Below are 23,695 nucleotides of genomic sequence, written 5' to 3'. Positions count from 1 at the left end.
AAGAATCAAGCAGTGTGGTAGAAAGACCTTGACATATCCCTTAGTGACATACAGCGCCTTGTAGGCATGGATGGTATTCAGCAGAATTGGTTTTCCATTAATAGAAATCTAACACTCCACACAACCCCCCTGATATCAAATATCTTACCACCACCACTTCAGGTGCAATGGACAGCCTTCCCACAACGGCCTCGATCCACAGGTCTGCCTGAAATATTGTCATACTATCAGTGACATTTGTGAAGCTCGTGGCAGTAATAGCAAAATGCAAAATATGCAGTACACAGTGTTCAATATTGCTTAGCAAAACTGTAAGAGTAGCCTAGTGGAATTATATATATGTGGGCATATTTGTGCATGTATTTAATGAACTGAGCATTAAAATGTATTACAGAACATATTTGAATGCTCTGAAAAAATACAGAAAAATGTACTGCTCATTCCTAATGAACACAGATTTTCTGTAATAGACCCTAGGAGTATAACATCGAAAACTTTTAGTATCTGTAGACAGGCCACAGCCAGGCATGCTCAGCGCTGATGGCTGCAGAACTGGATGGATGCTGATGTGCACCATTGCCCACCCCATGCGTGCATGCCCAGAGATTTTACAGGCTGACATGCACAACTGCTAAAAGGTGTGTGTGTGTAGTTTGTGGTCCCTGCTGTGATATGAAATTCTTTCAAACTGCATGCAGACCAGTCATAAAATTAAGACCTCCTAATCTTTGGGTAGCCAAGACAAAGTACAGTTAAAGAATGCCCATGCACCAGTGTGTGTGTACCTGTGGTGGGCTGTATTTGCAAATAACAGAATTATCTTCGGTAATGCCTTTAATGTGCTAACACTACTTTCGAATATTTCCAGAGGTACACAGAAATATTTGTTACAGTTATACCTTATTTTTAATGTTAATTAATTACTCTGAATTAGATTTATGAAACATTTGGGCAATGTTCTGGCAAGTTTGGAAAAGTATGGCATAAAAATTTTTTTTGTGAAGCACATGGAGAGACTTGACTTAGAAAAACTGATGCAGCTGACAGTCTTGGGTGATGGAGACCACAACAAAATTTCACAATGACTAAGAAAACTATAGTAGTATATGGTCAGATGATTTTCAGTGTTGAAAAAAGCAGGAAAAATAAAACAAAAAATATGTACACAGAAGGAAAGTCATAAAGGCTAATTTTAACCTTGTGGCATTTTTCTGCCTTTCTGTTCAGTGGAGGGAGATGAGCGTTTAAAGTGCCTCTTAAAAGATCATCTCTGGGCTAAAGGTAGTCCTTGCAGATGTCCCTCACAGTACTGGCTCTAATTAATCCTAACTACTTGATTCAAAGACCTGATTCATCTCCTGAGCAGAACATCTGCTCACTCTGCACTATGGTTAACAAGATCCAATGTGTGATGCAGTTAGCAGTGCGGTGCTCCGAAAATGAGTAATGGATCTGTAAAGGATCATATAAGTGAAGAACTAGGGAAGGTGATGTTGTCAAGATGTAAACTGCAGAGAGACAAGAGCACCCACGGGAACGTGTGGTGAATTGTTTCTAGGGGCTAGCAGAGACTGCAGAATAGCGTAACAGGAATCCAAGCCCAAGAGGATAGGAGTAGAGAAAGAGGACAAGATTTATTAGCAAGCAGAGCTAGAGTAGTCTCAGGGGTGGCTCACCTGGGGGGCACCTACTGCTCTTGTAGTGGTGAGGGGAAAATCACCTATCTGGTGAAACTACAGGGGGTGATTTATTGTGAAGGCATTTGTTACTGGAAAAAAAACAGTGTCAAAGTGAAATAGGTGTGTCCAGGCTGGTGATTACTGAAACGCTTCCTCCAGCACACTAGGATAGAAATGGTGTGGGAAATACTGGATTGAATACTGAATTCTTGAATGTCGTTATGAGAATTTAAGATATGTCTGCTGATGGATTCACATGTCCCCTTCTGTCATCAAATCCAAAGCACCAGTGAACACTAAAAGAGGAGCCACATAATAGGTCTGAGAGACAAAGAAATATCTTTATATAAGCAAAAACTGGCATGTTGGTGACCATATACAGTAGAGAAAAACTCTTGAAGAGGCATGAAATGCAACACAGAATAACTGTTATCTTTGCAGCCCTCTTAATGAATGAGTACAGATACTGAAGAAATTTATGAAACTGATATAGGGAACCGAGTTTAAAATTTTTATTTATATAGTGTGTAATGTATGTGAAATGCATGCCATACCATTAGTACAAGGGATAGAAAATAATATGGGTATTTTGCTGGATCATTTGAACATCATGAATTTGCCTAGGATTAAAAGATGCTTCTGAAAGAATGGGAGGTCTTATTCCCCAGAATAGAAGTGTGTAAGCAGGCTATATTGCAATCGTCCCACTTACGGGCTTCTTTAAGGTTCCTTTGAAGCCCTCTGTGTTTCATCTGTCCCAACGAGTGTGGAACAGATGACGGACAATTGTTCTGATCTAGTTTGGCAGTATTTGTGTTGCAGGTTTGTACATGTTTAGGGGCCATTTAGCAGTGAACCTGGGACACTGAGGGTGTCTCAGATGCATGGGAGATTCATCCCCTAGCTTGAAGCCTAAGCACAAAGAAGTCCTGAAGAAGGTGTGGGTAGCAGCAGAAATCAAAGAACTGCGGAATGTGCATGACAACTTTGACGTTTACTTCCTTGTTCTGTCCTGTAGCAGTGACTCTGGACAAGGCTCTGCAAGGCAGGCTGTCAGATGATGAATGAAAAAAATAAAACTCTCAGTGTGTACTTCTGATGGCATTTCATAGCACAAGTCTTTTGAGAGAGCATGTCAAAACTGATGTGATTTGAGTACAAAGGGAATACAGGAGATGGAAGTGTGAAGGGTATTTGCTCTGGATAAGAACAGAAAAATGGAAATGCAATACCTGCAAAGGGATATGAAATTCCCAATATATGACTTATGTTAGGAATATGTGTCCTAAATAACTTGGTTATACTTTGCAGTGGGTTGCTATTTTCAGATGACTAGAAGAATGACCTCAGGGACATTGGGACCATCTCTAGGAATTTAAAAACAGCCATACGGGATCAGGCCAAGAATCCAGTGTCTTGTCTCCAGTAGCAGTTGCAGCACATGCAGAGTACAAGAGTGATAAACAAATAGAGAGAATTTCTTCCTAGACCTTCCCAGGTTTTGGTATTTTGTGATTCTGGGATTGTGTTTAGTAACCCCTAAAAGAGTTTTTTTCCCCATTTGCTTCTCTACCCACTTTGTGAGCTCATGGAAAACGTTCAGTTCATGTGCCTTCTGTGGGAATGTCTGCCTTATTGGTTTGAACCTTCAACTACATATTCTGTCAGAACTCCTGAATTTACTTCTGGAAGATGCAGTGAAAACTAGTATTTCCCTGACATTTGGCAGTACCCTGATTACACACTATTTCAAACCACACCTCTTGTTCAGCACTCTTAATAATAGCGTTTTCCAGAAAGTCACTCTTATTTTGGTTAGAAACATTCAAATTTTGTTCTAAACTGATATTAATCACTGCCAGTTTAATATACTTTTTACAGTTGGGCAAACCTTATCTCCTTATGTGGGGCTTTGGGTGTTGTGTCAATGAGTTGCAGTTGACTGTTTTTGTCCTCTTTATTCACTTTTTTACTGAGTTTTCTTAACAAATGTTTATTGGCTTCATTATGAGTAAAGTCAAACCTAAGGCAAACACCTTCCGGAATAGCAAGTCATTTTGGAGGACTTTGTTTTGGGGCCAAAAATAAAGTTTCTGAAAGATGCCTGTTTTTCAGGGTATTTAAGCATTTTTCTAGCACTCAGGTCTTTTAGCACATCTCCATGTAGACGCCTAAAATCAGCAGCTACTGTGGAATAACTAGATTTAGTTGTTCTTTTTGCTAGCAGGGTCAGTGGAGAACTGTCTTACTCTTAGGAGTTAAGTGTTAACGTTGCACGCAGGTCGAGAGGTGCAGAATTGCTGTTACATGTCAGCTCGGCTGTTCATAGGGCTGTCACATGTACCAACTGCCCTTATAAGTGTCATTTACTGTTTCTGAGAGGCTAAAAGTATGTGCAAAGTTTGGTGGTTTTGTTGTTTTTTTTTTAACACAGAATTATGAACCGTCTATGAAGACATATATGTAGTTTCTTCCAGCTTATATTTTTAGTTTGTGAACCCTGCAAGAATTGTGAGCCCTTATTTTTGCAATTCTGTTGTAGTGACTTCCATACTATAGATCTCAGACCTCTACAAATAAGTGAGAAAGCATTTTGTTTATATAACTGTGTTAATGTAAGAGAAATCATACCAGGGTATGTTAGATCCATTTGCCAAGTAAGCTTCTCAAAAGGTGTTTTACCTCATGCAAAGGAGTAAGAAATACATCACACTTGTGAATCATGCCACAGTACAATCTTCTCAGGGGTGGGACATGATGACACACAGCCACCATGCATGCAGTTCCAGGAGTGTAGAGATGACTATATCCATCTGCAGCACGAATTAAGTACAATGCAATTATCCCAGTCAGAATCCCTTTTCTAATGGTTTATATATTGGCATTCACCATCATACTATTTAAGCATCTTCCATAAGGGAACATTCCGTAATGTTCCATGAGGAACATTAACACTGCTATCTTCTTTGCCTAGTGGAAATAGGCTACTTGCAAAATTTTTTCTTCATTTCAATTCTTATAGCATATGGAAGATTGTGAGTGGTATCTGATTTGGCTTTATGGTGGGAAACTGGGTAGAGAGGTTGACTTTCATGACTGTAAATGTTCCTAAATCACCTGGCAATGAAGTTTACAATCTGGTTAAGCTTTTCAAAGTCTGTGCTTTCTGTTGCACACACACCAAAGCCACCTATTAGGAAGCAATGAATGAGGCTAAGATGGATGTGATGGCTTGAGGACCAGGTTAGTGAGCCTAATTCTATGGAAGTCTTTCAAAAACTGGCAGGGTGGCAGCCAGTAACCAGACCTTGCTAATTTATGGGACTGGTGCAAAGAGCAGTCAATGATACTTCTCAGAAAACAATCTTGATGAGATGGTGTCTGCTAGTTGTGACACGCCTGGAGTTTCCTTAGGACAAACTTTCATTCTTACCGCAGGGAATTTGGCTGAAACAGGAGATTTTATTTCATCTCTTGCTATTGACTTTTGCAATCTTGCATCTTTTGCAAAGATGATTGCCATCATCTTTTACCGAAATGACTTCTTTTTTTCCTCTCTCTATTTTTTTTTTTTTTTAAATCAAAAGCCAAAGGTATCTAGGGAGTTTAGCTTAAATATTCACTTTAAACCCATATTTCTTCAAAAAGTTTCTGTGCAGTTTTACACTTTTCTTTTTTGCTTTGTTCTGATGCCCAAGTGCTTACTCTCTCTCTCTTGAGGATCAGAAACAAAGCCATAAAACCAAAAGCAGTTGCCTGGAAAGCCATATGTTAGATAACTGGCCAGAAGGGAGTAGGGCTATCATCAGTCCATCACGCTGATGACCATCTGATGACATTCACAGCATGATAAAAAGAATTTCTGACTGAGTGAGGGTCAGTGAGTGAGCTTCAACAGCTAAGAGCTTGTTTGTCTAGGGCATTGATCAGTGATTTTCAATCATCTTAAATATCACCCCTTTTGAAGCACTCACAGTTAGTAATTTATTTAGCCCACAAAACTCCTAACATAAACAAGGATTAATCTTGGAAGAAGACTAACAGAGACAACAGCTTTGTGCCATTTCTTTTGTTTGTATAATTAATGTTCAACATTAAGTGTTCACTCGGCTGATACATGCATGGTACCAGCAAAGTAAATTCATTCAAATGCAAACAGTTTCTCTTGTATTGTTTTTGGAACTATATGATACATTTGTTCAGCTCCCTGGTAATACTTTAAAAGCTAATTACTTTGAAAAGTAAACAAGTATGCAAATATACATCAAGAAGTGCCAGTTGGTTGGTTTTGAGGTTTTGGGTTGAAAGAGCCCAAGAAGAGAGAACCACAAGTTTTCTGAATTACTGAGTGTGTTGGGTTTTCTATTGTAGCTCTCTGCAGTAGTTTATTCTATTGTTAGTCTCTACAACGCTTTCTTTATCCAACCTAGTTGAAAAGGAATTGGAATCAATGCTTCAGGATCGCACAAATTTTCAGCTGAAACAAGTCAACAAAATAGTGGTAGCGAGGAGGAGACCACAAATGCCCAGGAGATTTGATCTGTTTGGAAAGCAGCAAGCAATGGAATATTTATGCACAAATTGAATAGATCTCACAGTTAGCTTGCCTGCATTGGCTGGGGATGATAGGCTTTTGATTGCTGCAATGAAAACATGAACAAACAAAGCACGAAAGGAGAATGGGAAATTTGGGGAAGCTGTGTCCCATTGTGCCTCATCCCAGCCCAGCTTTCTCTTCTGCTGTGCACTGAGCTGAAAAGTCTGGTGTTAAAGGATTCCCTCCCTGACTCTGTCGCTGCTGCAGCTCAGGACCAGGAGCTCAGGAACTCAAATGTTACAAGCCAATGTGCTTTCTGCTCCATGCCCTCTGCCCTGACAGCATTATCTTAGATGTAAATGGGAAGGTACAGAGATTTGCACTTCAGTAGTTGCTAGTTATGCCAAGCACGTTAGTATTCAGCTGTGCCAATGGGACATCTACGCTCATGCGCTCTCATCAATCTTGCCCAGGTGGAAAAGCCCACAAGCTCATGTTTGCCTCTTGCAGGTCATTATCAGGAGGATGGGAACCACAGCTGTTTCTGAGTGCCATACTGGTGGTACTCCATGAGGCTGTTCCCCAAGCATAGTCGGTGAGCAGGAGGACAAAGTTTAAGCCTTCAGGATCTAGCCAGAATGTTAAATTTTTCAATAATAAAACTATACGTGTAACACTTAAATACAGACTGGACAATGTGCCATAATTTCTCAAAAGATAATAATAATTCATGAGCTTGACATAAGAAAGCTCCTGGATCATGTTTTTAAGGGACCAATCAGATTATTAAATCCCTCCCTCAGAACTTGAGTCCAGCAGCCTCAAAATCTTCTGAAATGACAATTAGTTAGAACCAAGTGCTATCATACTGAGCTAGACCATCTCCCGGTCTTAGAAAGTCCTGCCATTAGATTTCTGATCCAGCACCATTAATTCACGAGTCTGCCTCCCCATATGTTCTAGTACTTGCATATCTATCCTTCAGAATGCCCTTGAAGTGTAATATTCTGGTTCCAGTATGGCTGAGTATTGGTTATTGATGTGAAAAGAAGTATCTGATCCCGAAAGTATTAACATATATATTCAGATACTGACGAGATGATTTGTCCCACAGAGAGAATTATGCTTTCTAAATAAGAGAAGGGCTACGATGCATGAGGCTGTGAGAAGGTGATTGCAATATCAAAGGAGGAAATGGAATAAATGAACTTTCCAATTATGTCAGTAACTTACCTGCTTGATAGAGTATGTAAATTATTGTAATTTATTTAAATGAAATTTGTGTAAGCAAAATAATTTTCTAGATACAATAATTTATCAGAAGAAAATTTTTAGATGTTTTATGTGGATTTCTCTTTGTGGTGATTGAAATAAGACCCACGTCCTAAAGCTATTATTGTAGCAACATGGATTTTCTGGCTACATTACTTGTTCACAGATGGTTAGCCTTTGACATGGCAATGAGATTGTTCACTTCTGCAAGATGTTAGCACAGATCAATAAGAAAACTGTCTTACAGAGAACACCTGTTTGTCAACTGAGCCTGCCTTAAAGGTATTTCTGATATTACATTTTTGTTTGTTCAGTGGAAAGTCGGTAGTTTCTCTGGCTGCAGGGTTAAATTCCCTCTGTTAGTGTGTAGTTTGATAGCTGTAAGGAGAAGACTCCCTTTGGAAAAAGAGGGAAAGCCCCATCTTTGCAGTGCTGGATGTCTTATCAGGTTGGGCTTGAAGCTCTGTTCCCTTACTCTGTTTTGGACCACAGAGGTATTGCAAATGCTAGCTGAGTTTTCTGCCAAGCAAAAAATCATTTTCATCTATCAAGTTATAAAATAAATATTTGGGGACTGCTCTATTCAGGTTGTGACTTATAGGAAACAGGGCCTCTGCCTGTTTACCAATGGTATTAAAATATGTGTTATGACAGATGTCACTGAAGTTCAAGACTCATAATAAAAAGAATCAGAAAAATTTGAAGGTCCAGGAAATTATGTGAGTGGAACTAGAAAAATGTGAACTAATATATCTGGGGTAAAGAAGTATTCAAGTATTAATGCTGGAAAATTGCTAGCTGCTAGAGTGGAGATGAAAAAAATAGGAAAGTGATGGCATTTTCTCAAAAGAGCAGGAGGTAATAGTCTTTTCCTTGTTGAGAACACTGCTGGAAAGCACAGAGCGCCATTTCAATTAGATATGGCATTCCTCTTCCACTCTCAGGCTGTTGGCTAGATTTTCTATTACACAGCATCTGTCTCTGTTTCTATCTATCCCTTGTTTTTCATTCCTTGTCTATTTCCATAGTGCCTACGTGCCTAAGCAGTAATAGATAAATGCTTGTGTATCTGGTAGTTTGTCCACTGATGCTCAAATATTCTTGAAACTTGATTAACTTGTGTTAGTTATGTCTATGTTTTAGTTAACAGTACTGAAGAGCAGAGAAGAGATAAATGCTGGGTTGGGAAAATGGGGTATATTTCCTCTCTTAAATGGAGATAATAATACTCATTGGCTTAAGAGCACAGAATTTTTATCACTGTTAATAATAATATTATTGTTATATAGTGGAATTTTAGAAACATCAGTACCAGTGATTTCAATGATGCAAAGAAGAGCTGTAGACATAATTAAGGTGATGGAAGCAGGCTTATGAAGAAAGATGAAGAGAAGCAGCAAATGCACAGCTTGTCTAAGCGGTGATAATGATGATGGGGGATGTGATGACCATCTAAAACATATCTGACATCTGCAAATACAGAATAGGGAATAGTGGTGTTCAGTTGGTCATAGCATTACAATTAGGGTTAATGAGGAGAACTGAGCAAAAGAAAACACGGAACATTTTTTTGCGGTTCAGCCCAATGGTAGATTGCATTAAATGCTGGAATAATATCTTCAAAGAATCCCCTGTTGCACCAGCAGAAGCCCAATTGCTTAAATAATGTGAAAATAAATTGAGCAACATGCTCATGAGTGTGTGGAGGGAAACATTTTGATACTGGGAAAGGACTGGGCAAGATGACCTCTTCTGCTTCTAATTTCCAACACTCTATTAGAAAGAGCTGGCAGAGATACCCGATTTCTACTTTGCAAGCATTTATCATTTTTTTTATTTGTAATGAGAGACCAGTTTTTATTCAACATTATCCAAAACTCTCAAGACTGAAAATTTAGCTAACTGAGGGTTCAGAGCGTTAGGGTTGTTTCACCTGGAGCTGCACACCCTGCATGCACATAAATTTCATGGGATGGCAGTTAAACCTGAGCTATCTGAAGCAAAATATTTGGGGTTGAATTAAATGGTGTTTTTCTAACTAGCTCAAAAGTGGACAAAGCTGGACATGCACCAGGACAAGTCTAAGAAGAACTGAGGGAAGGAAAACCATTTGTGTGCAACGCTGCAATTAACACGGCATCTGCAGCACATCATACTCGCTGCTTTCCCTTAGGAAACTGCAGTACATGCATAAGGACACAGATATATCTTTTTTCTTTTCGTGTGATTGCCTTGAAATATATCGCTTGGTTTATTTTGGACTAAAAGTAGATTTTAATTTTTTTTTAAGATGTAAAATGGCTCCTTTGTGATACATAGTAAAAATAATTCCCTATTCCCTTCTCTGTCTGGACTTCATCTTTCGAGATACTTTCCCCTTTTTGATGGGGATGTGAGTACAGCATAAAGTTTCTTGGCTGTAGTACTATATAGGAAAGAAATTGAAAATCATTAGCTAAAAGTAGTTGAGTTACGAAGTTATAACCCCCCTGAGACACAGGGATTTTATCTGGAATTGAAATTTATTGGTGTTTGCTAATGAAGTGTCAATGTTTTTCACCACCAAGGTTTTAGTAAAAAAAAAAAATCTGTTTAAAAAACAACTTTAAATTAAAAAACCCAATTCCAAATTCTCAGAGATGGTATTTGGATGAATACTGATCATTACCAAGGGTAAACAAGAGAGAGAGAGAAATAAATGCATTTTCTGCCTTGCCCATTTGGTTCTCCTAACTGCAGAACTCCCTGCACACTGCTACTGTTTAACTAATAAAAAATAAATTAATATGAATTTCAAGCCAATGCTGTAATGTATCACACGTTGCTTTGAAAGTAGGAAATTATTTGCTCACTAGACTTCATGTATTTCCACTCAAGTATGCAGCCCTTTTTATTCACATTATAAGGGAACAGAGTGAACTGAATTGCACATGTATTCAAAGAAGCAGTACAAATCTGAACAGGAGCCAGATGATCAATTATTAGGAGGTAGTACTGCATTGTGTTGTTCCCTAGGAGCTTCAAGAGAGAAGAGAAAGAAATGTCAGAGAGAAACATTCAATGCAGTTACAAAAAAAAAAAAAAAAAAAAAAAAAAAAGGGGGTGGGGGGTGGGAGAGAAGAGAACCAGAATAATCAGGGTTGGAATTGTATGCTGAGAGCTAGAGCGGAAAGACAGAGCAAATCAAGGTGACAGGAAATAAAATATTGCTCATCAACAGACACAGGAAGGAGAGAGACATCAAAACATGGAGAGTCATGCAAAAAAATGCAGCTCAGGAGAGTGACTGTGGGAAAATATAGGGGAAAGGAGGTTTGGGGAATGTTCAAAGTAGTTTGGAAAAAAAAAGCCAGACATTTAGTTGGAGGTGAATGCCACCATAACACAACAAAAAGACAAAATTCAGAAGAACAAAAAGTTGTCGTGAAATAAAATATTGGCACTGTCTTCTCCCTTAAAATTTTGGTGAGGAGGAGGCAACAACCTTTCCACTGAGTCTTCCCACAGGAGAGGCCACCAGGAAGAGTTAAATTTTGAGAACAGTAAGGTCTGAATTCCACGTCATCCTCTGCTTCCCCCCCTCTTCCTCAGACGTAGTTTTGTCCTGACCAGTAGTAAAACAGCTTAATCATGCTTAGGTCTGGATGAAATAGATTGTTTTGAGAGAAGTTTTTTAACTCATTAATTTATAACCACAGTATAGTAGTCTGAAAATTAAACCATTGCTGTTCGCATCTCTGGTCTGTAACATTTACTGAAGCATTTGGCTGTGCTTGAAGCTAAATAAGGTACAGTAATGAGTGTGCTATAAATTGCTTTAGGCTGGAGACTACCACGTTCTTCTGCTACGGATAATGTATGCAGTGTAAAACACTTTCTATGCTAAAACGAGTGATTGCTTCTGTTCCTTCATATCCATCCTCTGTCCTTACATACCATTGTACAGCTGGTTCCTGGCAGAGGTATCATTTTCTACACAAACGTAGGACCAGCTGCTGGTGGTCACGGTATGAATGACTCTAGGAATATATGGGGTAGGATAATGTGTACGCTTGTCCACTGAAAAATGACTGAGAAATTATTGCTTGACATTGTTTAGCTGCAGCAGGGGATAGGATTTACTGCTCCTGCCCATGGCACACAGCACCTGTACAGTGACATTTTCCTTCTATACGCTGAAACTTATGGCCATTTGTTTTCCTTTTTGTGGGTTTTGCAACACGTGGTCAACCCCATTGACAAAACTTACTGCTGCTGTAGCCAGACAACTCACCTGTAAGAGATCCCATTCGAAACGTCTTCACTTTGATCCCACCCTAACATCTCAGTTTTATACATTGCCCAAATTTTTTGACTCCCATTCCTCCTTGTTATTTTATTTATTGCCATTCTTTGGAAGATTGATGCAGCTTCTGCACTGGTTATAATTCTCTGTATCAGTCTGTCTATAGTATCTCTGCAATCCTAGCTCTTCATCACTGTACGTTCTTTATGGATCACATTACTTTCACCACCCCTTATCTAACTACTTCATAAAAACCACCTCACACATTTATAAAGCGTGACAAGAGCATTACCATAAACTATGTTAGTCTGCTCAGTAAACACATCATAGGCTCTCCATAGGCTAATCACCTTAGTGGATAAAATCATCTGGGGATGAATTTATCTCCAGCAATCATATCAAAAGACAAACTTACAGAACAGTATTGTTCTGCTTTTCCACAAGAGTTTAAGATCCCTGCATCATTTTATCTCAACCGAATGCCTGGATTTTAAAGTTGGTGATTGCTGATCTTCTTTGTAATCAGTGGACTCATTTATGAATATTTAATAGCAATCCTTAAAAGTATGAGATTTTTGTGTATCGTATGAAACAATAAAGGATGTGTTATGAGTGTAATAAGCAAATTTGGGTCTCTTTTGAGGTTGATGGGAAAAGTAATATAGTTTCCCAATTTGTAGAGCAGGCTGAAGATAAAGGCGTTTAATAAAAGGATTAGGCAGTTTTAAGAGATCTGGAAACATCAAGGTGCTTGGGGAAAGCCTGTTGGGCAAGAGCAAGACTCTGGCAGGACCAAACAGTGCTCGCATTGTTGACACAGAATAATTTCTAAATCCTTTCTTAGTAACTGCTTCTCATGCACACATCTATATTAATTTCTCAGCAGCAGCTGTGCCTAAATCACATATTTATTATCAGCCTAATTATTCCATCTGAAAAGAGACTTATCCTATCTTTCTTTTGTTGTGTGACTTTTCTGAGACTCATTTGACTTAACACCCATTCTTTGGATGCCTTTTGCTGGCAGAATTTAGCAGAACAATATTTTGAGGCCCCAAGCACAATATTCTGTGGTTCACCCAAACGTTATTGTTAGGTTATTTTCAGGCCTAATTCCACTTTGGATTTTCACCGTGCGAGGCACTACAGATGCCAATATTGGAAATGTTCGTTTCTGTTCAGCAGCAGCAGTGTTCATTTCTCTGCAGCTTTGATACCTAGGAAATTTGTTCTGGGGAAGAATTGTGCGGCTGCAAAGCAATGATCAGAATAGCATAGTAGGTCTTTTTAACCTCGTGTATATACTGCTGCCTGAAGTTTAAGTTCTAGGAGGAGCAATGCTTGAATGCAGGCATATTACATCTATTTTGCCCAAACTGGTGTGTTTTTTTTATCCCCTCTGACACATCAAATATTAAATTTTCCGAACCACCCAAGTGACTAAGGACAAGATTCTGTTAAAGATATGTTCAGATTTTATGCTCAGCCTTACTAGGCCTACATAATTTAGACCAAGAAATCCCATTTACAAGTGATATAGACCTTTAGGAGTGTCATATCTCACTGAAAGTCAATGAACTTTAGAGTCATATTGCCTATTACTTTTTGATATGGAACTTAAGTTATTTCTCAAAAAATACCATTCTTCTCCTTCTGAATTTTCAAAGTCCTGGCTCTTCATATATATCCCTTAATGGCATTCCAGAGCTGTAAATCCCACCAAAACTTCTAATTTCTAACCTCCATTTCTCAAAGTTGCTGGAAGTTGATCTCCCTTTGAAGTAAAAAAAATCTCATTACAAGACTGAAGATCCCCACTAAAAGAACATTGGATTCTTGACTGCCTCGTGGGTTACATATCTGCTTTTTGTAGTTCATCAATACGAGAATGCTAATACTACCTGTTACAATTCACTTTCAACACTCCCTGTGACAAAAAAGCAATCAAACATGTACGGTATGCGTATGGTCCTCTGCAGGCAGCTCTGCAGGATGGCTTTCACTCTGCTGGCTGTCAGAGACAGCATACACACACAATGGCTGGGATTGTCTCATAAACTCTGTCATTTTGGCATATGTGTATACTGTACATGTGCATGCAAAATCATAATTAAAAGCTACTCATAACTCTGTTTCAGTAACAGCTAGAAGCAAATTCCTCATCAGCATTCCTCTCCAGCCACTCTTGCCCTGTTGTCCTCTTGAATACTTCAGCCGACTCTGGTTTTTGCACTGCTGTTTGAGACGCAATGTGCCAGAGGCAGTAGCTGCTAGAAGACTGCCTTGTTTTTCTGGGTACCATTTTTCCTTTGATTCATCTTTAAGAGATTTTTTTTTAAAAAAAATATGCATAAGAATAAGGTCCTGTGCAAATTTCTCAGGAGATCAATTTGCAAGGCTCTTTAGTAAAAATACCTATTCTCTAGTGTGTATATTGGTTTGATATGGAAATCCATAAGCCTGCCCTAGATCCACCCACATCTCATACACTGGTGTGCTTTGGGTTTTCTTTGTGAATTCAAGAGTAGAATCCATAGCATTTCTTCTTTACAAAAAATACTTATTTTTAATTTCTGTGACTAAACCAGTTCTTGAGGATCAGAGTCTGTTCTGGGTGTAAGTATAAGAATCTCTAAATCTCTCAGATAAAAAACCTCCTGTGGCTGATGGCAGAAAGCATTAGTAGGAAATTGTAAAAGACTACAAATCCATGTGCTAATTAGAGCTTTGCATATCCCTGCTTTCCCTATTATACTGAATGGAAAATAAAATACAAATGAAAAAAAAAAAAAAAGAAAAGAGTATTCAAATGAAATATTAACGTTCTGCTGAGCAAAGTATTTTAAAGATATTGTTTTCCTCTAGAAATTCTTTTGTTATTGATTTTTGTAGAAAAGTTTGATTTCCTGAAAATGGCCTTTTCTGTTGAAACTGCTCTTAGAAAATTAGCTTATAGCATCATAAAGAACCAGAGATGCCTGTGCTGAATGCACATTGCCCCTCTCAGCGTGTGAATTCTGACTCCCAAATCTCTCAAAACTTTGGCTTAGTGTGAAATTAATTTCCAGCTGTAGCTGACCTGCTTTGTCCATTGTTTATCTCCAGGCTCTGACCATATGTGCAATGGGTCAACAAAAAACCAAGACAATAATGTTATTGGTCTTACTCGAAACAGGGTCATATCAGTGATACAGGAACAGGGGCCTGAACTGAACGAGAATGTTGTACCACCCAGCAGGGAAGAGTCCTGTGGGCTCTTGGCTGAGCTGTGACCTCCCTGCATACTCTTTTAAGTGACCTGGACATCAGAAGAAGCTCAGTAGGAGTTTGAAATTAACCACAAAGTGCAAATCCATGGGAAGCCAAATTTCACCAGCCACACTCCTCATGGAACTACTTGTTCTGATCTTTTGTAAACAAACAGCATTTTCTTTAGAGGAGGTGCCCTGCATCTCCAGAACCCTTTCACAGCAACAACATTTGAGAAAAAAATATCCCAGCCTGAAACTTAATGACCCACAACGGGAATCGCTTATGTTGCTGCTGTTGCAGAGTCTTCCCAAACTGAAAACAATATATGTCCCACATAACAAACAATGAAAGTACTGAATATTAATGAAAAGATATGTATATAAATTTAGGCAACAGGCCACTATAGTCTATTCTGATCCACTGGGTAGAAAAAAAATCCATATATAACCAGGGGGCTTGCAGAGCATGTGCGGTACGTTACAAATTCCCAAGGCTACTGTAACTCCACGTATAGTGAGCAGTCCATTCATCAATTTGTATCAGTTATCATCATGGGAAAGAATTAAGTGTGGCTTAATGCTAACTTTTTATACTTGGGTCCAGTGTTTGATGGTACCTTTGTGTTACTTAAAGTTCATGAGCCAAATTCCGCTGTTTTGTAACTGCATTGGAACCGATGGCTCTCTGGCAGCTGAGGTGCCATTACCATTGACCTTACAAATATGCATAAAAACCCTAAGGCCTGTCTGCTTGCTCTGCAGCTGTTGTCACTGTGTGTGTGCAGAAATGCATCCTGTAAGCCTGATCCCTGTCCTTCTGGAGCAGATACAGAGTGTCAGTGGATTATACGTAAAACAAAAATTGGAGTGTAATTGCACTGTGGTTATGAGGAGTCTTGTATTTGTTCACTTATGAAGTGGCTTGTGGAGTAGCATGGGACTTTGGTTTTCCATCTGTTACACATTCCTGTCAGAAGCAAAAATGTTATTTTTTAAGTAACATAGTAGTGGCTTATTATTTCTTAAAGTATAGTATTTCCCCCCGAGTACAGCGTAGTCTGTAGTTCTGGCACATTAGCTGGCATAAACATTTTGATTAAAGCTTATGAATATATTAATTACACCTGGGAAGTTTCCAAAGCTTATTCAAACTGCAAACTTCTCAAACTGCAGCCCCCAAATCTGATTTCATTTTAGTAAATGTAAAAATGGCTATTACAGGGTTGACTTTTCTTTCTCTAGGATGTTTGTATAAAGACATGTGGTGGCAAGGGTGCCAATTTTTTTACCCATTACATTCTGTGAGCACTTTTAAAAGAAAGTATTCAAGTGTCTGAAGAATTTTCATGTTGTTAAACATTTCCTTGAAGTCTAAAGAACTTTAATACCATTCAAAGCTTTCTCTGATCTTCTAGGTCTAGCAACATCTGCCTGTACTTAAGCATTTATCAGAATAACAGAATCATAGAACCGTAAACTCATAGAACCATTTAGATCGGAAAAGAACTTTAAGATCAAGTCCAACCATTAACCCAGGACTGCCAAGCCCACCAAAACGCCATGCCTCGAAGCAGCACATATGTGCATTTTTTGACCACCTCCAGGGATGGTGACCCCACCACCTCCCCGGGAAGCCTGTAACAATGCTTGGCCACCCTTTCCGTGAAGAAGTTTTTCCTAATCTCCAACCTAAATCTCCCCTGGCACCACTTGAGGCCGTTCCCTCCTGTCCTGTCACTTGTCACCTGGGAGAAGAGACCGATACCCCGCCACCGCCCCGTCAGGCACCTGCAGAGAGCGATCAGCCCCCCCAGCCCCTCCTCTCCAGGCTGAACCCCCCCAGCTCCCCCCGCCCCCCCTCAGCCTTGTGCCCCAGCCCCTGCCCGGCTCTGGACACGCTCCAGCCCCTCAGGGTCTGGCTGGGGCTGAGGGGCCCAAACCTGAGCCCCGGCTCCGAGGGGCGGCCGCACCAGCGCCCAGCGCAGGGGGACGGGCGCTGCCCTCTCCTGCTGGCCACAGTATAATGGTATGTGACTCCAGACAGGATGATAATGCTGGAACGTGGACTCTCTAGCTGAAGCTGTATAAATAAATAGAACTATCAAAACCAGTCATAGTACTAATGAGCTGTGTCTGGAAATGTTGGTAAAATTGGTCCATGTGATTTCTTTTCCTCATGTTCCCGTGGTGGGTTGCTTATGGTGTAACAGAGGGCCAGAGAATTTGACCACCAAAGCCTATGAAGGTGTATGGGTATCACTATTTTTTTTCAAGTTACATGAACAAGTTCTTACAACAACCTTCAGCTGGATCAGACTGTGTGGTGCATTGACGATGAGATAGAAGCAAATGCAACAGAGGATCTGAATTCTAAAATCACTGGGCGTATGACCCCAAAAGAAAGGCATATCTTATCTATCAACTGTCTGTGCCTCCGCCAAACAGCCCGAGAAGTCTCACCTAAGCGGTGCTTTGCTCATGCATTCATGCACACATGCATTCATTATGACTGACCTGCCCTAGGAAGGTCCATTAAGTGGAACTCATTTCAAGCACAGATGGTCCTGAATAGCTTAATGTCTGCCTGGTGGCCAGAATAAGTGAATTCTTGATGGCCTTAGACTTCTGATCACATACATGCAGCCAAGGAGGAAATGAAAACATGTTTATCATTTTGATAAACAACTTCTCTCATTGCTGCAGGATGCTCCATGTAACTCAGCAGTCAAATACTATTAAATTGTCATCACTGTCACAGACAGAATGTGTAAGTTTTGCTACCTGAGTCATAGTTAATGACTTCCACAATGTATAACACAAATCAGTACTGCTGTTTGCCTTTTTTATGTTTGTTTACTGGTAAGTTCAGGCTTGGCTAGTATACAGTCAAGTTACAATTTTGAAGTGCAAAATATACTTTTATTATTATCTCTCAGCTAGAGGTATAAAAAAACAGGGATGGCTAGAAGATGGCTTTTTGGCTTCTGCCAGGCATGCCCTTAGACCCTATAGGTGATGAGATATTTGAAATCACAGCCACCCACAATAGGCTCATACCTACAAAAAAATATTTCACCCTGTGGTGTGTAAGCTCAAGGTGGCTTTATAATAGAGACCAAAATGAGCATGATTTCAGGAGTTTAGTGTCCTCCAATTAGAATTAAAGCCATTGCAGGAGTAACAGTTGTCCCTGTTTTACAGTAAGAATGTTTTATTATTTCTACAGTTCCATATTTTAAGCCTATGAAGAACAAAGACTTCCAGAAGGCTAGGAAATATGAGCAGGGACAGAATGCCACAGCTGGCTGCCATCTTCAGCAGCCCAGAATCCTTCCCAGCAAGCCAGTTCCTGCATGCAAAGCTGAGGGCATCCTGTGAACTGCGTGCTCAGAAAGGATTAGCTGTTCTTACTATCAAGTCCTCCTAATGTTTGGTGTAAAAAGGATATAAGTCACGTTAGGACATTTCTATTCACCTCTGAAGCTTCTTGAAAAAAAGAGCAGAACTATTCTTGATTTGCAAGCTCCTATTCTATTTCTAATCTTTTTCTGATTTTCTTGGGTCAGAAGTGAATTAAAAAAGCATAAACTATTTTTCTTGACAGCTGGATAAAGCAGCTACTTCATAAAATGTAACTGTCAACAAAACATTCAGAAGACACATACTTAGAGGATTTTAGGGCCCTTTCCTCACCTTTTAAGATCAATGGCAAATCCTTTATTGACTTGAGTGAGTTGGATGAGGCTGTTATTGTGGAAAAAAAGCCAGCTCAATAGACCATAAACTTAAAAAAAAAAAAAAAATATTTCTGGGTTTTGTGACAAGGATTCAAACTTTTGTAGCACTTGCAGCCTAGCAGCTCAATAATTCACATTTTTTTCAGGACTCCCAGCACTGTAACATCTCTCCAGGTCTTCCCATAATCTAGAAGAACCTCTGAGAAAGAATCACTGGCTCAGGAACAGAAGTCCTCAGATATTCATATTACAGCATTTCTTGGCACTACCCTCCCACCCACACCCACACCCCAAAAAAAAAGTTGGAAATATAAAATAAAAATCACAGAGTAAAAAGGTACTTCACATATGCATCTGAAAACGTTTGGGGTTTTTTTCCCAGTGGAAACTGAAGACGGATTCATGATCCTTACCCCACTCTAACTTGTTTCTTCATTCGTACAGCTGAAATAGAGATTTAAGTTGAACCTCCCCACCCAGCATACTTGTGGTATATATATTTCTGTGAATAACCTAATCCAGAGTGTGCTTTTTCAGTGAGATTTTTTCCTAGTCTCACTGTGTCCATTTGTATTTGTCTGTATTTACCTCTATCTATTCTCATTTTGTATATGGCTTTTAAAAATTCTAACCTGTATTCATGGCTGGTATAATATATACCACCAAAACACACTGCATGCAATGTTATTCGGTAGTCATTCATAGGCTAAAAATGCTTTAATGAAAAAATCTGATCTCACATAACGAATTTTCCAGGAAAACAGGGTGTGTAACACGCAGAACTTTCTCCATGTGAGATGGATTCTTTCTTCTGTGTCAACACTGGGAAGGGTCCTTTTATTCTCATTTTTATTATTATGATTATTTAGATTACAGTTATAGTCCATGCAGATAAAAGTTCCAATTAATATACTTAACTGTCTAGTGGTAAGAAAAAGTGGCGTTTTGTTGCTTTTATAGTTTCATTATGTTTTGCCACTCCTAAACAACTATACACTTTTAGTTAAATTTTTTATTGCTGCAGCAACTTGAGCTTTCACATAAAAATTGAAGGTGTTATAAAGCTTATCCACTGCAACCCATTATTTTGAATAGATAACCAAATAAGCAAGACTAGCTCGTGTGGTTATTAGTACTCATACAGCAAATTAATAGAGAAAGTTAAGCATTTAACTTATTCACAGCTATTTACTACATGGTACATATAGTCTGGTTAGAAACACTTATTGCTGCTTACATTATCTCTGTTGTTGAGGTTGCAATCAATAAAATCACAAATCTTTCTTCTCTTAGGGCAAGACTGTAAAATGAATTAAACCAATGGGAAACTTTTCATTGCTTTCAATACAATTTGGATGGGAGAACAGGGAGTTTATTCGAAGAATTACTCCGTAGAAAAATACAAGCATTTGGGACTGAGTTGATTGTCACAATTCCTCTTGCTCCTAAGAGACACTTAAAAGCCCGTTTGTCAAATGATGGCTTTCTGAATTGTTGGGATCTCTCTTCTGTGGCACCTATTGGCTTTCAAAAAGCTTGTGTCAGCAGGCCAACTTCACCTAATAACTAATACATGAAGCACCATTTCTCTCCAGATGAGTTAAATATTTACTGCAGAGGCAGTCCTGTCTCCTGCTTGCAAACTCATCAGTGCTTAACCCCATGACCACACAACCTAAGCTCATTTACCTTAATGGATGTTTGCAGGCTTTCATCCACTGACTCACCCTGGTAGGTCAGTGGTGTGAAAATGTAATATTATAAAACATTTCCACACTTTGTGGAGTCCCTGTTCATTGGTAGTTGTTGTACCACTTAATACTGTGGGAGCATCTTATGGAAAATCACCATATGACCTTAAAAACATATAGTCAAGGGACATCCTCCCTGCCCACCTACCCCAGTGCTTCACTACAGAAATGTCACATTTGTGGAATCACCAGGTAACAGGATTTGCTCCTGAGCAGGGAGGTGCCACCAGACTCCCAGACCTCTTCCAAAATCCCTTGTTCACAGGCAGACATGGATCAGCACCTCCACACTGTGTATTCTCCTACCTGGCTGCAGGGTTACTATAGCATTTAAAAGCTCTCAAAATTGTTTCAAAAAGAGTGAAAGCCAAAGACAAGAATAATGCTTTTTCTGCTATACTACAAGCAATATACGCTTAGCATTTCATAGTGGCCGATGTATTTCTAGAAAACCTTCTTACACATCCTGCTCTTCAGTAGGCTGTGCATGATGTTTTGTCTTAAGTTTAATCAAACCCTGCCAAATTTATGCCACAATTTCATAAAATAACCAGATATCTGTGGGGAACAGACTGACACTATTAAATACTTGGGGATTATGAGCTAAATACAATCTGAACTGAGGATCGAGAAATTACTTGGGTAGTGCATTAGCCCACTGTGGTGTCTCATCTCCTTGCACGGCACTGCTAAGGCGCATGGCAATAATACACCTGACACTTTGTTTCCGTGTATAGCATATGCCACAAACGCCAAGTATTCATAAACACTAAGCCACCGTCTGTCTATCACTCCTTTGTCTTCTCCACCTAATCAAACTATTGCAAATTTCATAATGAACAATTAGGGAGGTGGTGCCTGGTTATCTTGCACACAATGGGAATGTTTCCTGCCTTGAACCTGCCAATGCTGTGAGTGGGCTAGCAAAGGGAAGGGCTGTTGGACCACCCTGTAACGCAGAGAGGCTGACTGTCATTCCCTAAGAGCTGAGTACTGGCGTGGAATCAAATGTTTAGAGGCAAATCTGGAAATTTCTGGATGGATTCCCTTAGTCCCATCCTTGTATGAGAGAACATCTGGGGGAAGAGGCTTCTAATATAACAAGAGCAAAATTAGCCAGCAGTTGTTGCACATTTACTGCAGTTTGTTACCTACATTTCTTCAGGCCCAGATTTTGACACAGTTGTTTTTAGGCCAAAAATTCTGCTGATGTCAGAGAAGCTTCTAATTTAAGAGGCAAGCTATAGTTACTGTAGATGGACATTTATCTACATTTTCTATTCTAACTGAAGTATAGCAGCACCTGGTTTATTCAGGAGCATGCACAAAGGGAGAAACAACATTGTAATCCCACCTGTACAGAATTGTGCAGAGACACAGACAGGAGCATGCCTGGGTGCTTTGATTAGCCACTGCTGCTCTTCCTAATCAGAGTGTCAATATTCTCTTTTTCTTTTTTTCTTTTTTTTCTTTTTTCTTTTTTTGCCAGAAGGAGGAACGTGTGAAGTTATAGCAGCACACAGATGCTGTAATAAGAATCGAATTGAGGAAAGATCACAAACAGTAAAATGCTCCTGTCTACCTGGGAAAGTGGCTGGGACTACAAGAAACAGACCTTCCTGTGTTGATGGCAAGTAGATCCTCCTGTATATATGTCTCTGTTTGTGTACCATCCAGTAAATAGTTCTAAGTCTATAGATTATGCATAGGAACTGTGTTGTGTTCTCTGTTTAACAAAACAGAAAAGCCTCGAAGCATAGGCACGCAGTTACACTGCCTTGTCTGCTACTCTACTGCGTGGTTCTGTGTGCCTGGGTCACGTTAAGATTTATTCAAAACCTGAGAGTATAGCATTCAGTACGGGCACTTAGAGAAGCATACCAGATTCTGTGGCAGGATCAAGCCCATAATCAATCACTGGACAAAATTACCTGTTGCATCACTTCACAGTCCCCACCCCCCTCCAGTGCCACATTAGTTTTGATTCAGAAATATTTCAAAGGACAACAGCCATTCATTTTGATTTAATTAGCCATTTGAAAAGTCAGTGTTAAAACAGATAAATAAATGAATCCTGTGGTCTCATCCTGTAATAAACATTAACGAAAGCCAGGAAAAAACCTTTATCTTTTGAAATCACTGGTGCCGTATCTTGTCATGGGGATTTTTTTGCTGAAGGAAAAACACCATGTTATTTGTGTCTGGGTTTCATATCAGGTCTGGCTCCACAGGGTGTGTTCTTCTCCAGGGCTCCCCCGCCACCGCTGCAAGGTGAAACCGTGCAGCAAACAGGAAGATAGCTGCGGCTAGCAAGTGCTTAGCAAAATGTAAATAGCATAAGAAGACGGAGAGTATGTGGTACTAATCCCATCAGTTACCCTTCCCAAACAAGCCACTCTGTGTTGCAGAATCCCTCTGTGCAGCAGCTTTGTGAACATAGCAACTTGTCAAAATTCCTTGCTATTCTTTATAACAATTGTCTGGCACCACTGTTTATACCACCCCACAGCCCAAAGGTGGTTCCAAGAGACAGGGATCCTTTTGGCTAGAGTCAAGGTAGGCTCTGCCTTGGGCTTTCCTCATCCTTCCCCGGGCTGTACTTCCAGGGGTGGCAGTGTAACTGCAGGGTTTGGAAGAATCCGGTGTTTTGTCTTTGGGTCTGTCGTTTAGCATTCAGCTTCCCCCCAGGTGAGTGAGAAGGGAGACCTGTGCAAGCAAACATGGGGAAAAAATGTTTTCTTCTGGGTACCTTTGCTTGATCACATGCTGCAAAGGTAGTAGCAGGGGAGCAGGAGCTGGGCCAGTTGTAGCCCAGAGTTAGACAGGAGTGTCGGTGGGTGTTGTGGACTGGAGGATCATGTAGGCAAAGCTCTGAGGCTTACACGTTCAACATCAAAAAGATGAGAGATCAGGGATACCTTGGAGGGATGAGAACCTCATGTTTTCTCAGCAAGTGTTTGTGGTTTGTACATATCTGGTTTCTATATTAAAGATAGAAAATGTTTTATTTCAAAAATGCTTTCAAATTTTAAAATTATGAGGCAGTATTTCATAGCTTGTTATACTGGGAGTGCAATCCACCTTCTGAACTCATGACTAAAAACATGCTACAAATGCACCTGTGAATGATTACACTTTAATCCACATTCTGTCATTCTGCTGTTGCTTAATTACCCTGATGAA

At 39.7% G+C, this 23,695-nt stretch overlaps 1 protein-coding gene across 1 annotated transcript in view; it reads left to right on the top strand.

The window, feature by feature from the left end:
* TAFA1 (TAFA chemokine like family member 1) overlaps window positions 1-23,695 on the top strand; it is a 231,202-nt gene that overhangs the window by 162,696 nt on the left and 44,811 nt on the right. Inside the window, exon 3 of the mRNA XM_005229965.4 lies at window positions 22,002-22,142. Coding sequence (XP_005230022.1) covers window positions 22,002-22,142 — 141 coding nt within the window. The remainder of the gene's footprint in view (window positions 1-22,001; window positions 22,143-23,695) is intronic.

Source organism: Falco peregrinus, chromosome 5 (assembly GCF_023634155.1).
Source record: "Falco peregrinus isolate bFalPer1 chromosome 5, bFalPer1.pri, whole genome shotgun sequence".
Lineage (NCBI taxonomy): Eukaryota > Metazoa > Chordata > Aves > Falconiformes > Falconidae > Falco > Falco peregrinus.
The sequence above is the reverse complement of the archived record's forward strand: the minus strand, read 5'-3'. Positions and strand labels throughout refer to the sequence as shown.